The sequence below is a fragment of the Symphodus melops genome (assembly GCF_947650265.1).
Source record: "Symphodus melops genome assembly, chromosome: 16".
Classification (NCBI taxonomy): Eukaryota; Metazoa; Chordata; class Actinopteri; order Labriformes; family Labridae; genus Symphodus; species Symphodus melops.
The window spans coordinates 4,752,273-4,764,205 of NC_136706.1; the positions used below are offsets into that span (position 1 = coordinate 4,752,273).

General features: G+C 38.6%; 1 protein-coding gene across 2 annotated transcripts; it reads left to right on the top strand.

Annotated features, from left to right (window-relative positions):
* Nucleotides 1-7,734: 7,734 nt before the first annotated feature.
* Nucleotides 7,735-11,315, top strand: gsdf (gonadal somatic cell derived factor). 2 transcript variants are annotated; one of them, XM_079364431.1, is made up of 6 exons: nt 7,735-7,990; nt 8,858-9,015; nt 9,143-9,244; nt 9,353-9,480; nt 10,813-10,978; nt 11,075-11,315. In XM_079364431.1, the coding sequence occupies exons 1-5, from the start codon at nt 7,878-7,880 to the stop codon at nt 10,954-10,956; spliced, it is 645 nt and encodes a 214-aa protein (XP_079220557.1). In that variant the 5' UTR covers nt 7,735-7,877; the 3' UTR covers nt 10,957-10,978; nt 11,075-11,315. The 2 variants fall into 2 exon arrangements, with proteins under 2 accessions (XP_079220557.1, XP_079220556.1); XM_079364430.1 differs by having other exon boundaries at nt 7,737-7,990; nt 10,813-11,315.
* Nucleotides 11,316-11,933: the final 618 nt, after the last annotated feature.

Below are 11,933 nucleotides of genomic sequence, written 5' to 3' on the forward strand. Positions count from 1 at the left end.
ACCTGTATCACATTTCTTCAACTTATTTTCAGATTTTCCCATGCCACATCCCATGGTCCTTTGCTGGTTTCTCTGTTGACGAGAAAGATCCTTTCACACGTGAGTCTGTGTGAAATGTCTGACTTTCTGTTTTGCACCCAGCAAAAATTGCAAGAATAGAAAAGTTTTTTGATCGTTTTGTCTATTTGTCATATTTTTATTTTAGAACACGTCTGAAAAACATACATCGTCTGGTAACATTAAAATAAACACCTAAATCAGTGTTTCGCAACTGGTCCCACCACCTCTTCCTTCATGAAAGTTTCAGCACATCAGATATGTTTCATGAAAAAATTGTGTAGTTTGGCCCTCACATAGTACAACACATGACAGAATTAAGAAATCAAACAAATCATGAAACATTTCTAAAATGCGCTTCACAGACTTTTCTCACCTCTTTTTTTCCAGGAACACATTTGTGACCTCCTGATAAAGGCTTGGCAACCCACTTTAGGGTCCCTACCCACCAGTTGAAAACCAGAGATCTATATCATAACCAATCTTAATAACTAGAAGAATTAATCCTGTTATAACAGCTTACTAAATTATTGTTTGATTTTACCAAAAGCATATAATTTGATGTGTGATGGGCTGGCTCTTTAAAAAGCAAAATCTAATCATCCCCAAACGCAATTAAAATCAACCTCATCACTTCCTTACCTGCTCTCTTTATCCTTCTTTCATTTCTTCACCTTACTGCTTCAGCAGCTCCGACGAAGCAGCCGTTGTTTTGACAAACTTTCCAGCCACACTGTTACAGCTCGTAAAATTAATAATCTGACCTGGACTCCCCGTGCACAGCAGCACAGATCCGAGTGGTTTTATTGTTGTAATTGGATGAGGGTTCTCCCCAGCTACACAACACTCAGCCATCACACCGCACTCAGTGGATAAAGCCTTGAGAATAACAGAGCCGAGTGTCTTGGACAGCACTTGTGATCACATAAACAAAACAACATGTTAATGGATTAGGATTAAATCTAACTATGGCTGACATCTATGCTGAATAAACGGATGAGGGCTCTGATAAAGGATGGCAGTACTTCCAAAGGAAGGAGAGGTTTGCCTTCAGCTCACGACTTGTCATAGCTGTGACTCTTATGAACACTATTTTACTCTAAATGTCTATTGATTGTTCACTGGCTAATCTGAGCAAATAATTTACTAATAAAGTAATGACAAAAAAGTTATTTTTGCAAAATTACCTTTTAAACACAAAAACCTACTGTAAATAAACAAGACATTTTTTGTGTGTATCAAAAATACATTTATTCACATTCAAAGCCTACACATTTGAATTGATATTTATTTACGTATGTTTATGTACATGTTTCTGCTTATGTAGCCTCTGTATTGGGACTGTGTGTCACTCATGTCATGTGATAGGGCCCAAAAATACCTTTTCCCATAAGCTTACATTGGGAAAGAGGCGTCTCTAAGTCTGGTAGGCTACTTCAACTTCCAATACATCTAAATTATGTTTTTGTCCTGAAGAAAATTACCAGAGATCATCAGATATTTTTTGTTTATAATATGCACTGAGCAGAGATTTGGTTTTCCCCTTCATCTGCTTTAAAGCACTCCAGTGATTGTCCACAAGGTGTCTCCTGAAGACCCAGAATATGGGCTTCATTCTTCTATTTGCATGTATGAATGAAACATTTTGCCAGGAGCATCAGGTTGCTCATCATTAAGTGGCATCCAGTGTCCGCTGTGTTGGGTACAGTATGTGATTGTGTATCATTGTGTTTGTTTCCCTCTATATATGAAAGTCTTGACCATTGACTAAATGTGAAACATACGACTGTTTGTCTATCACTTTGTCAGACTGATAGGGAGTCTAAACAATAATGTATTTCAAGAGGAATTTTTCACAAGATAACCAGAGTCCCTGATCATCTATTAGATTGTTTATTGACCAGATATTTCTATCCACCTGATGGTGTGAGAACAAATATGTTCCATTATTGGATTGAGAATCAGTGCTTTATAAAGCACACATCTGTTATTCTAAATAGGACTTTGATGAGGAGAAAGTTGTTTGTATGCATGAGTTTGTATACATGAGTCTCCAGCACTAAAGTGAGGTCTATTACAACTAAGGCATTTTAAGGAGGTATGTCAACACCCCCTGATGAAGGGAAAAACTTCCTCTGTCCCTTCTCTCTGTGTTGCTGTTAAGTCTGAGGTTGCTTGTGTCTTTTGTCTGATTTTATGTACTGCAGAACAGGAACCTGCTGAAAACCAATTTTAACTGAGTCAGGCCCTCTTAGTAAGATAAGCTAGGCTAGCAAAGCAACAACTGCAACCCTGAGATTTACTGACCCATTTAAAGACAAATCATTGAACTTTGCCCCATGGTGTATTGGTGATGTTTTTCTATTTTTTAAAACTGACACAGTGTAGGCAACAACAGTGATTTAAATGTATGCCGCCAGATATGTGTTACTCGCATGGTGTTTTGTTTTGGTTGGTTAAAAACATGTAGCGTTTTTATAAGAGATATTTAAGTGTTTTTTAGATAGTTGTGGGGAGTCGGGACACAGACCTAAAAAAACAAGACGGTACCGGTCAAATCAGGACATGTAGCACCCAACCGCAGGTGTGGTTCAGTTAAAGTAGTCTCAACATCCTGCTACATTAAACTCCTGCTACATTTCTAATCAATCCATATTAAATTACACCTTGATGAAATGGCTTTCAAAACAAACTGTATCCCTATTCTTTATCTGTTCTCATTTGTTGAAATACATCTCAGGAACATCTTTGCCTGTTGAATATCTGCATTTTTCAACCTCCAAGAATCTTTCCCCTTTGAATAAAGACTCTTTGTGATCCTCTAAGGGAACAGCTGTTGGCGGTGTGACTCCCATTGATACTACAACGTGGAAGTTGTGGGAGCCTTCCGATGCTCAAGGACTCAGCTCATTCATGCACAGTTAAAGGACTTTAGAAGATACAGTATCACAAATGGACATCTGGTGTGTGTGTGTGTGTGTGTGTGTGTGTGTGTGTGTGTGTGTGTGTGTGTGTGTGTGTATTTTTTAATGTGTTTTAAAAAAGATGGCGGACAGTAGTACTCATCTAAAAAAAACAAACTAAAAAAACAAACAAAACCAACACTGTACAACTCTTAGTGGTGGATCACTCGGCACATTGTTCATCAACACTTTATGTTCCATTCCCTGGTGAAACAGGTCTAAATTTATTAACAGACACTTTGAACACACCTCCCAGGGCTACACCTGTCTGAGGGTCGCTTTGCCCTCAATCAGAGAGAGGATTCCTTCCCTTTTCCTCCTTGGCTGGAGTGTCACAGCAGGGTCAGTCACCTTCGTGCAGACCAGACCAGCAGGGCGCCCCTTAGAACAAACTTGAAACCAAAACCGTGGCCTCAAATGGGCACATTTTGCAACAACAGTAGAAAACCTCTCTCTCTGCTGGAGGCTTTTCATGGTCATGAAAGTGAGTGAAATTTATAGTGCCCCTCTATTGTTTTTTTTAGTATTGTCATTTTTAATGCTTGTAACTCATACTTCACTGATACATGATTTGCTATACTGACAAACCTCTCTCCAGTTCCATCTGAAAGAGCTTACTTTCGTTGCCCTGCTAAGTGTTACACAACTTATTGCTATGAAAACAATGTTTAAAGGGATACTTCACCCATTTGCATGAAGCTTTGTATCATTAGAAACATGGTAGTAGTGTTGAATGGTCGTGAATCCAACCCTCAACACTACTACCATGTTTCTAATGATACACAGCTTCATGTAAATGGGTGAAGTATCCCTTTAAGGATGAAATAAATTTAAGAGGAATCGTCCATCTACAGGAGCCAGAAAAAAAGAAACGGGGAAAAAGAGGAAGAGGAGTTATCATCAGGACAGCAGTTGACGTAAGAGAAACGTAGGTTTGAGGGCCCCCCAATTGTTTTTTTCCCAGGGCACCCAACGCACTCCCGAATCTCCACCGACCTTGCTGAATCAACGTTTGATACAAAGAAAGAACATTTGATGGGAGCTACTGTCAGCAGCAGGTGTGATGATCAAGGGATTTTATCCCTGAAAAAGAAGCTGTGTGGGATTCATTGGATTAATATCCGCCCCTGCATAACAACCTCAAACTCCTTACTATATTATCACCTACAAAGCCCTCCAATACCTGTCTGTGCTCCTCCACTGGCACACTCCCTTTTGACGCAAACCTCCCCTGCAGGACTAACCGTCTGCCAGAGACTCCCCCTCACCCTGCACCCTCAAGAAACCCCTAAAAAGTCATCTCACACATGGCCTATAACCACGAACAGTCTCCTGCTATTAGACTGTTTCGTTTGTTTAGTTTTTGGCTTTTTGTGCCTTTATTAGAGTGATAGGACAGTGGATAAAAAATTTGCTAAAGAAAAAGATGGGGGAATGATAGAAGAGAAATGATTATATTAAACTCTCAGCTTTAAACACTGTTCAAATGTAATAGATCAAATTAGGAAATGATGATAAAACGTGAAACTGTAAAATAAGAATAAATATATATCCTTTTCAGACAGAAAAGACAATAATTTTCTCACCAATTAATTTGGAGTTATGGTCCAATCCTGAGAAGTTGAGACGTGACAATAATTTAAGACGTGAGATTGAGATCTCCACTGTGCTGTTGAGACCTGTTGAACATGAGACTGGTAAAAAAAACACATCACATATTTGTGTTGTGATGCCTCAGATAGGTAACTGAGGGCACAAGTTGCTGGAGGCTTTTCATGGTCATGAAAGTGAGTGAAATTAATAGTGCAGCCTATTGTTTTTTTTAATATTGTCATTTTTAATGCTTGTAACTCATACTTCACTGATACATGATTTGCTATACTGACAAACCTCTCTCCAGTTCCAATCACTTCCATTGGGTTCCATTAGAGGCCTAAACTAAATAATAGTGTTTTTTTTCACACTTCATGTTTAAGAAAAAAGGAAACCACAAGCTAAAGTTCAATATCTTCTCTCATCCTTTCATTTAATAATTTTAGCATTTGAAGTATTTTTAGTAAATAAAATATCCAGGAAAAGTGCAGATTTCTCAGGAAAAATGTACTTTTGAGTTAACTTTTCTTACAAAATCACAAAAAGCAGTAGTCACATGTCTTTGAATAAGTTTGAACTAGACAAAGGCTGTCCATTGGAAAATAATCTAATATGTTGATTTGTGTCATGGGTGGGTTGAGCTGCACGCCCCATACATGTACGGAAGCTGCAGTCCTATTTGCAGTGGCTGTGGGTTTGAATCCGACCTCTGCACTCAGCTGCAAGTCATGTTTCTTTAGCTGTCCTATCCAATAAAGGTAAAAATGGCCGAAAAAAACCCCCTGTACTATGATGCAAGGGTTGAGAGTCATTATATTTTGATATGTTGCAATGCTGAAAGCAGGACAGTATACTGTCATGGATATTGAATATATAAATATAATTTTTAAAAAAACCAAATCACCATATGCTCAAGATTAAAGATGAACAAAATGTTTTCTATTTTTATTCAAAATGTTGCGAGGAGAGATTCGGGGACAACATTCAGCAAAAGGCCAAGGTCGAAAGAGAACCCACAGTCACTGCGTCCATACAGAGGGGATGCAAAATGAGTGATAGACTTTAAGGCGCCCCAAACACAATCCTTTTAACAACAGATATTATAGTACTCCTTCTTCCTGCAATATTAATTATTTTTCTTACAGCCTGAATTTGCATCATCACTTTATAATCACTACTTTTGTATCAGCATTGCCATGTCTTGTGTCAACTTGTAACAAGAATTCCTGTGGCATTGTTGATGAAATATGGGTTGATATCCACTGCAGCAGATAAACTGTGTATTTTGGGCAGCATGAGAAAGTTTAGTGGTGACCGAGTTCAGGCCTCAGAGGAGAGGTAATCTGAGGACTCAAAGTTTCTATTCCATGCATGCCTCTGGACCTTGTTGGCTTACACAACAGTCAGTGTTGCCAAGCCTTTGCTCTTGCCTTTTAGATATATAAACATCACCTGCAGAAACCCATCATAGCTTGGTGTAGCATTTCCTCTCCAGATCCTGTCCTTGAATGACCGCTGCATGGGAATAATATTAGTATTATGTTTATCGGCTGAGATAGCTGCTCTTAATGTCTGGCCAAAAATGCTGGATTTGTAATAATTAAGAACCATGTGCAGAAGGAATACACAGCTTGTGTTTTATTTCTCTGTGCTCTGCTATTCAAAACAGGTAGAAGAAATAGGCACCAACATAACTGACAGGTGGTGAATGAACCTTTCATATACTTTTGCTTTTTTCAATGTTCTTTCTATATACGTTTTTCGTTCTTTATATTATTTAATAAATTAAGTTCATAGTATTTTTCTGCATTTGTCACCAGTGAAAAGGTGGCATGACACTCAGATTATTGATGAAAGATAAAAGATAAAATATGACTTGCTGTACCTGAGTACCTTGAATTCCTGAGAAGAATTTGTGTTAGTGCTGTTAAAAAAAACTAAATTCTAGTTACAATAATGAGATGGCTTCTGACTGTATACATTTTTGCATGTGGTCATATCGGGAGTGTTGCATTGGACCTCATTGAATGGATGGTTGATTTGAATCTTGGTATCTCATTTATGTAATAATGGTAATAACTTTATTTGTATAGCACTGTTAAAAAAAAGGGTTTACAAAGTGCTTCAACACATACAGAAGCAAACATAAAATAAAGCATAAGAACCCAAACAACCATAAAACGCCACCACAACAAATCAACCCAGCCAACAGAACCACAGCAGTAGAACCCGAACAAAACCCCGAAAAATAACAAGAATTCAGGCAACGCAGGAACCCAGGCAACTTAGGTTGAGACCAAGAGGACCATGTTGTCACAAGTAAATCTAAATCAGGGGTGTCCAAAGTGCGGCCCGGGGGCCATTTGTGGCCCTTGAGTGGATTTTTTGTGGCCCTTGACTTCAAATCGAAGAATCAGAAGATTTTGGCCCCCAGGCCTCATCAGATGGCATATTTCGTTCTTTTTTTCTTTTTCTTGTTAGCGAGGGAGACCTTTAAAAGCCTGACTATTCTTTCCAAAAAATGAGAACACAACAGTTTCCCACTGCAATTAGTTATTGTGTATTTACATTATTTTTTGAAGGTCAAAATACAAAAAGTTCCTTCCAATATTTAAAAAAAACAAACAAAAAAACCCTGTGGCCCGTGAGCGATTCTAACGCGACAATTTTGGCCCGCAAGAAAAAAAGTTTGGACACCACTGATCTAAATCAAAGGAGCAATAAAATAAATGTACTGTAACTATAGAGGACAACATTGTAACACCTTCAAATAACTACAGCTCTTGTAATGAACGTAACATTGAACTTGTTCATTTTTGTTGGCTTGAGGTGGTTTCACACACTGAATGGATCTCACATCATAAATGGGTCTTTTGTTTTCGCATATCTTATAACAACTTAAAACTGAGCAATGTACGTCACAACGTGAAGCCTATGCCTATACACTCTCTCTTTTTTTCCTCCCTCGATCTTTCATTCCTGTCTGTTTATCTGGACTCTATTAGGCTCCCTTTCGTTCACTGCCGGATCAGCCTCCCGTATTCTTTCACACAGAACAGTGAACAAGACAACAATGTTAAGCATCTCAAGGCCAAGCTGGCGTACAGAAAGATAAAAACCCAGGTTCCCAAGCTCTGACAAACAGTACCTTGTGCAGCATCACTTGTATCTCCTCCTCCAACGACAGGCTCCCACTAACTGCAGACTTTGTGCGCCACGGCTCTACATCAGTTTACCTACAGATTACCATCCATCCCATGCACCATGACCTGTGCAGTTATTGTAATGACGGTGCTTTTGGGCTCTTCGATGGCGGTTGCATTTGTCTTACAGCCTTCCAGGGAGGAACCTGCAGCTCCTGCAAACTCACATCACAGGTCTGTACCAATCTTGTTTGTCCCTTAATATGCCTATATGGTTAAAGTGACATATCCTTGTATGCAGGTAACATTCAAACCTGCTCACTTCATTTTTGTGCTTTATGATTCATGGGAATCCTTTGTTTATGTCTTTGAGTTTTCAATATGTTAAGTCCCTTTTCTGCATAATTAAAGGAAAATACTAGATTTTATTGTCATTTTGACGATTAGTTTTTTTAGAAACGATGTGCGGTTCTGTTTAGGATTCACCTCAGTACATTTCTGTTAGTTCCACAGATGATTGAGATGCAGCGATGTAAGGTAGTCACCACAGGCCTCAGTGCATGCTTTTTACGGGTGGGCCCTCGTATTGCACACACACACACACACAGACACACACACACATGCACACACACACACGCACGCACAAATTTAGCAACAATATGTTAGCACATAACACACTGTAGCCATAACATGTCTTGAAATGTATATCTAGCCCTAATGTGATGATTATTTGGGGCTAACGTTATAGCTTCGATCCTCCTAATGTTACCTGTTGCGTGGCTGTTGAAGCACAGGCCAAACTGCTGTATTACTGCTTGGATGGGGCAGTGGGTCAACTGTGGGCTGTGAGTTTAATTTATGTAGCTCTGCTACCCTCTCCTCCTGTTCATTAGCATAGCAATCAGTTAATTGACTTTAATGAAGTCAGATAGAGAGAGGCCCCGCCCTCCTCACTGGCCCCGGTGCTGCACTGTAAAATATTTATGGCATTGTTGAGAAGGTACGCTGTTGTTTGTTTGTTTTGCTTTGATTTAGTCATTTCTGCCAACTCATTTTCAATATTGTGACCTACTCAAACAGCGTGTGCTATTTGATAATCAGGTGCCAGGGTGAGTCATTGCAGTCAATCAGAAAGGGTCTCCTCAGGGCCCTGAACCTGCAGAATGAGCCACGGCTGCCTAACGCTGGGTTGGACTATGTCAATGAGCAATGGAGGACGACCTTCAGCGATATCGCTCACAGAGCCAGAGATGCTGCAGGTTGGTGGAGTCCACTAGTTATACAAATTCTGATAGGGCCTAAACTAATAGTTATATTGGCTGTAGTTTGGCTGAAAGTCTAACTCCCTCTCCTTTTTGTTTGTGTGTGTGTGTCCCCCCCCCCAAGTCCTTCCAGCTCCAGCTGTGTCTGGCAGCCCTGAGTCACCTGATGGTGGAAACAGTACGAGCCTGGAGTGCTGTTCCATGGCCTCTGAGATCTTTATGAAAGGTATGCATCAATGTCTTGATATGTTTTTAGAGCATGCATATTGACACGCATAAATGCAAGGCAAAAATGTTGAAAATAATGCATGTTATATCCATTCTTCTTTAATAGATCTGGGATGGGACAGCTGGGTGATCCTCCCTGTCAGCGTCACCATCGTCAAATGTGCACTCTGCAACCCTGAAGGGAATGTGCAATGTCCATCACTCCCCTTCGGTGTCCAGGATGTAAACTCACAGGTATAAAAACGGAGTTACCTTACTTACATTATACTTTTTGTTTTGTTGACGTTAATAGAAATATGTCCATTAATAAAAGGACCTGCAGCTAAGTGTCCCTGGAAAGTTGTGTGTGTTGATCTAATAAAACCTGAGAGAAATGTGTAAATGTGTAAAACACCTCTGGAAAATGTTGTCTGATGTAAAAACGTTGCATTAGCAGAATTGATGTATTTAATTTTTAGTACAAGTCATTATGCTGCAGCAACACAGATTTTTCTCATCTGGATTATGATTACCAGAGCAACACTGCAAAGCTATCATTTTACTTTTATAGACACTGCTGAGTGTCAAAAAAAATATATTTATCTACTCATTAATGGGGAAAAAGTACTTTATGTGTACTAAAGTACTGAAAAGTACTTTATTTAAATCAGGAGAGAAAGTGTCCTGGCTAAGACAGGCAGCAGCATAGAACCATAAGCTGACAGATATATTTAGTAGTGTAGGAATATGAGAAATCGGACAACAAAGCTGCATAAAATGAAATTACTGAAGTACAAGAATCTGTGTTGGTTATTCACAACCACTGTGCCTGAGTTTTCGTGTCCTCCACACATTGCTTAGTTTTAGCTCTGTGTGTACAGGAGGTGAAACAGATGCGAACAGATAAGCCTATTTTTTTCTCCTTGTGCCAACAAAAACCTTTATTCAACACAAGACATGGCACTCCCTAAAGCTGTTCCACAAGAAAGGAATGCAACATTGACACAAATGTGTTTTATGGAAACAGGAAACACATAACTTTAATTAAGACAACTTTAAAGACATAAAAGTAACTGATATTATTTTTTTGGTTCTGGTTAACGTTCAATTTTATTTTCTTGCCTTTCTTTATTTGCATGTTGAACCACTATTTCAACAAGCAATACACTAACTTTCCATTACTTTATCAGTTTGTCTTCATAAAAAGTTACTTTAACAAACCTTTCTGGTAATCATCTAATACTTTAAAAAGGTTTGAAAAAGACAAAAAATAAAACCTTACTTATTGCAGTTTTTTTTTTCAAGGTAAAACTTGAGCATTGCATGTTGTTAATGCTTTTCATTGGTGTGTGCTTCTTTCTTTACATGAGGGTTATTGTGTATTCTTATATTTTTCATCATTGATTCTGATACAGCTTAAAGGCACCTAAATGTTTTAAAGCACAGGAGTCCAAGACAAATTTTCCCATGGGGCCAATAAAGTGTATCATTTCATATTGTATTATAAACACAGCAAAAAAAAGCAATATACTATGAAATTGTGTTGCCATGCCTGACACCTTCTCTCTTTTCCTTCTGTGGATCCAGGCGCCATGCTGTCAGCCGACCTCGCAGGAAAAGGTGCATGTTATTTACATGGATCAATCTGGAACTGTCGTCCTTTCCTCCATGCAGCTAACCAGCAGCTGCGGCTGTGGACATGTCAACATCCTGCAGCCCAGCGGAGAGTAAAGTTTGATACATAGTCCTATGTGTGAGTCACCTAGGGCAAACAAACAAAGTGATGTGTAGGATTATTGTTTCTTACCAACAAATTGCTGATTGTGTAGACTATTTCTCTTCATCCTAGATGCTATCTCAAATCCTTAAAGCATGGCAACCAAACCAAAATGTCTGTAAGAACCAAGTTTTGCAGTCCTGTGTGTCTGTTCAGCCAGAAAGATCGAAGTGCCAGCAAAGGAAGCGTTAGAAAATCTGTTTTTATATTAGGATTAAACTTGACATGTGTACAGCTAATTACACAATAATAACCTTGTAAAATGATACACATTTCTATGCCCTTGTATTTTATTTAAAAAAAAAAAAAAGAAGCTTAGATAGACTTTGCATGGGCAATAAAAAATTTATTTCTAGCAGTTTTAGTATTTCTCTTACACTAAGAGCTGTCTGTTAAGCTGACACTAGTGTGTTAAATGCAGCCTGTGTATCTTCAAATAAATCTCATGAGCACAGATTGCTATTTAAAGCTACGAACGGCTACAGAGTGTTCCTTCCAGAAATGTGAAAGTGTCGAGAGCCAAATCCTCTCTCAAGGGTGTTGTCTAAAGTCTGCTTTCGCTCGAGGATACAAAATCTTTTTAAGTCACACACTCAAATAAAAAAGATCTTTTTATTATTGGCTGGCAAAGTACTTGGAGATAGTTGTTTTCAGCAGACCCAAAAACTTGTTTTCTCTACAAGTATGAACAGCTTCTGTGTTTTTACCTCATTCTTCCACTTGCCATGCTCCATTTTGTATGTTTTAAATGGCAAAAAAAAAAACCTAACAAATGAGCAAATACCTTTCTGTGCATCAAATCCCCAAAAATGAAACTTTATCAATCATTTCAATTTTTGTTCGTTAATAAGACAATTATTTGCCAGACAAAAAACTGATCATATTTATAAGGTTCAAAACATATAACAAACTGTATTTTTTCCTCTTGACG

What these genes read in the sequence shown, in the direction of transcription:
- gsdf (XM_079364431.1), top strand. Translation starts at nt 7,878, where the DNA reads ATGACCTGTGCAGTTATTGTAATGACGGTGCTTTTGGGCTCTTCGATG. An exon ending in CAGAGCCAGAGATGCTGCAG is followed by an intron (nt 9,016 to 9,142) that starts GTTGGTGGAGTC and finishes CCCCCCCCCAAG; the next exon opens with TCCTTCCAGCTCCAGCTGTG. An exon ending in TCCAGGATGTAAACTCACAG is followed by an intron (nt 9,481 to 10,812) that starts GTATAAAAACGG and finishes CTGTGGATCCAG; the next exon opens with GCGCCATGCTGTCAGCCGAC.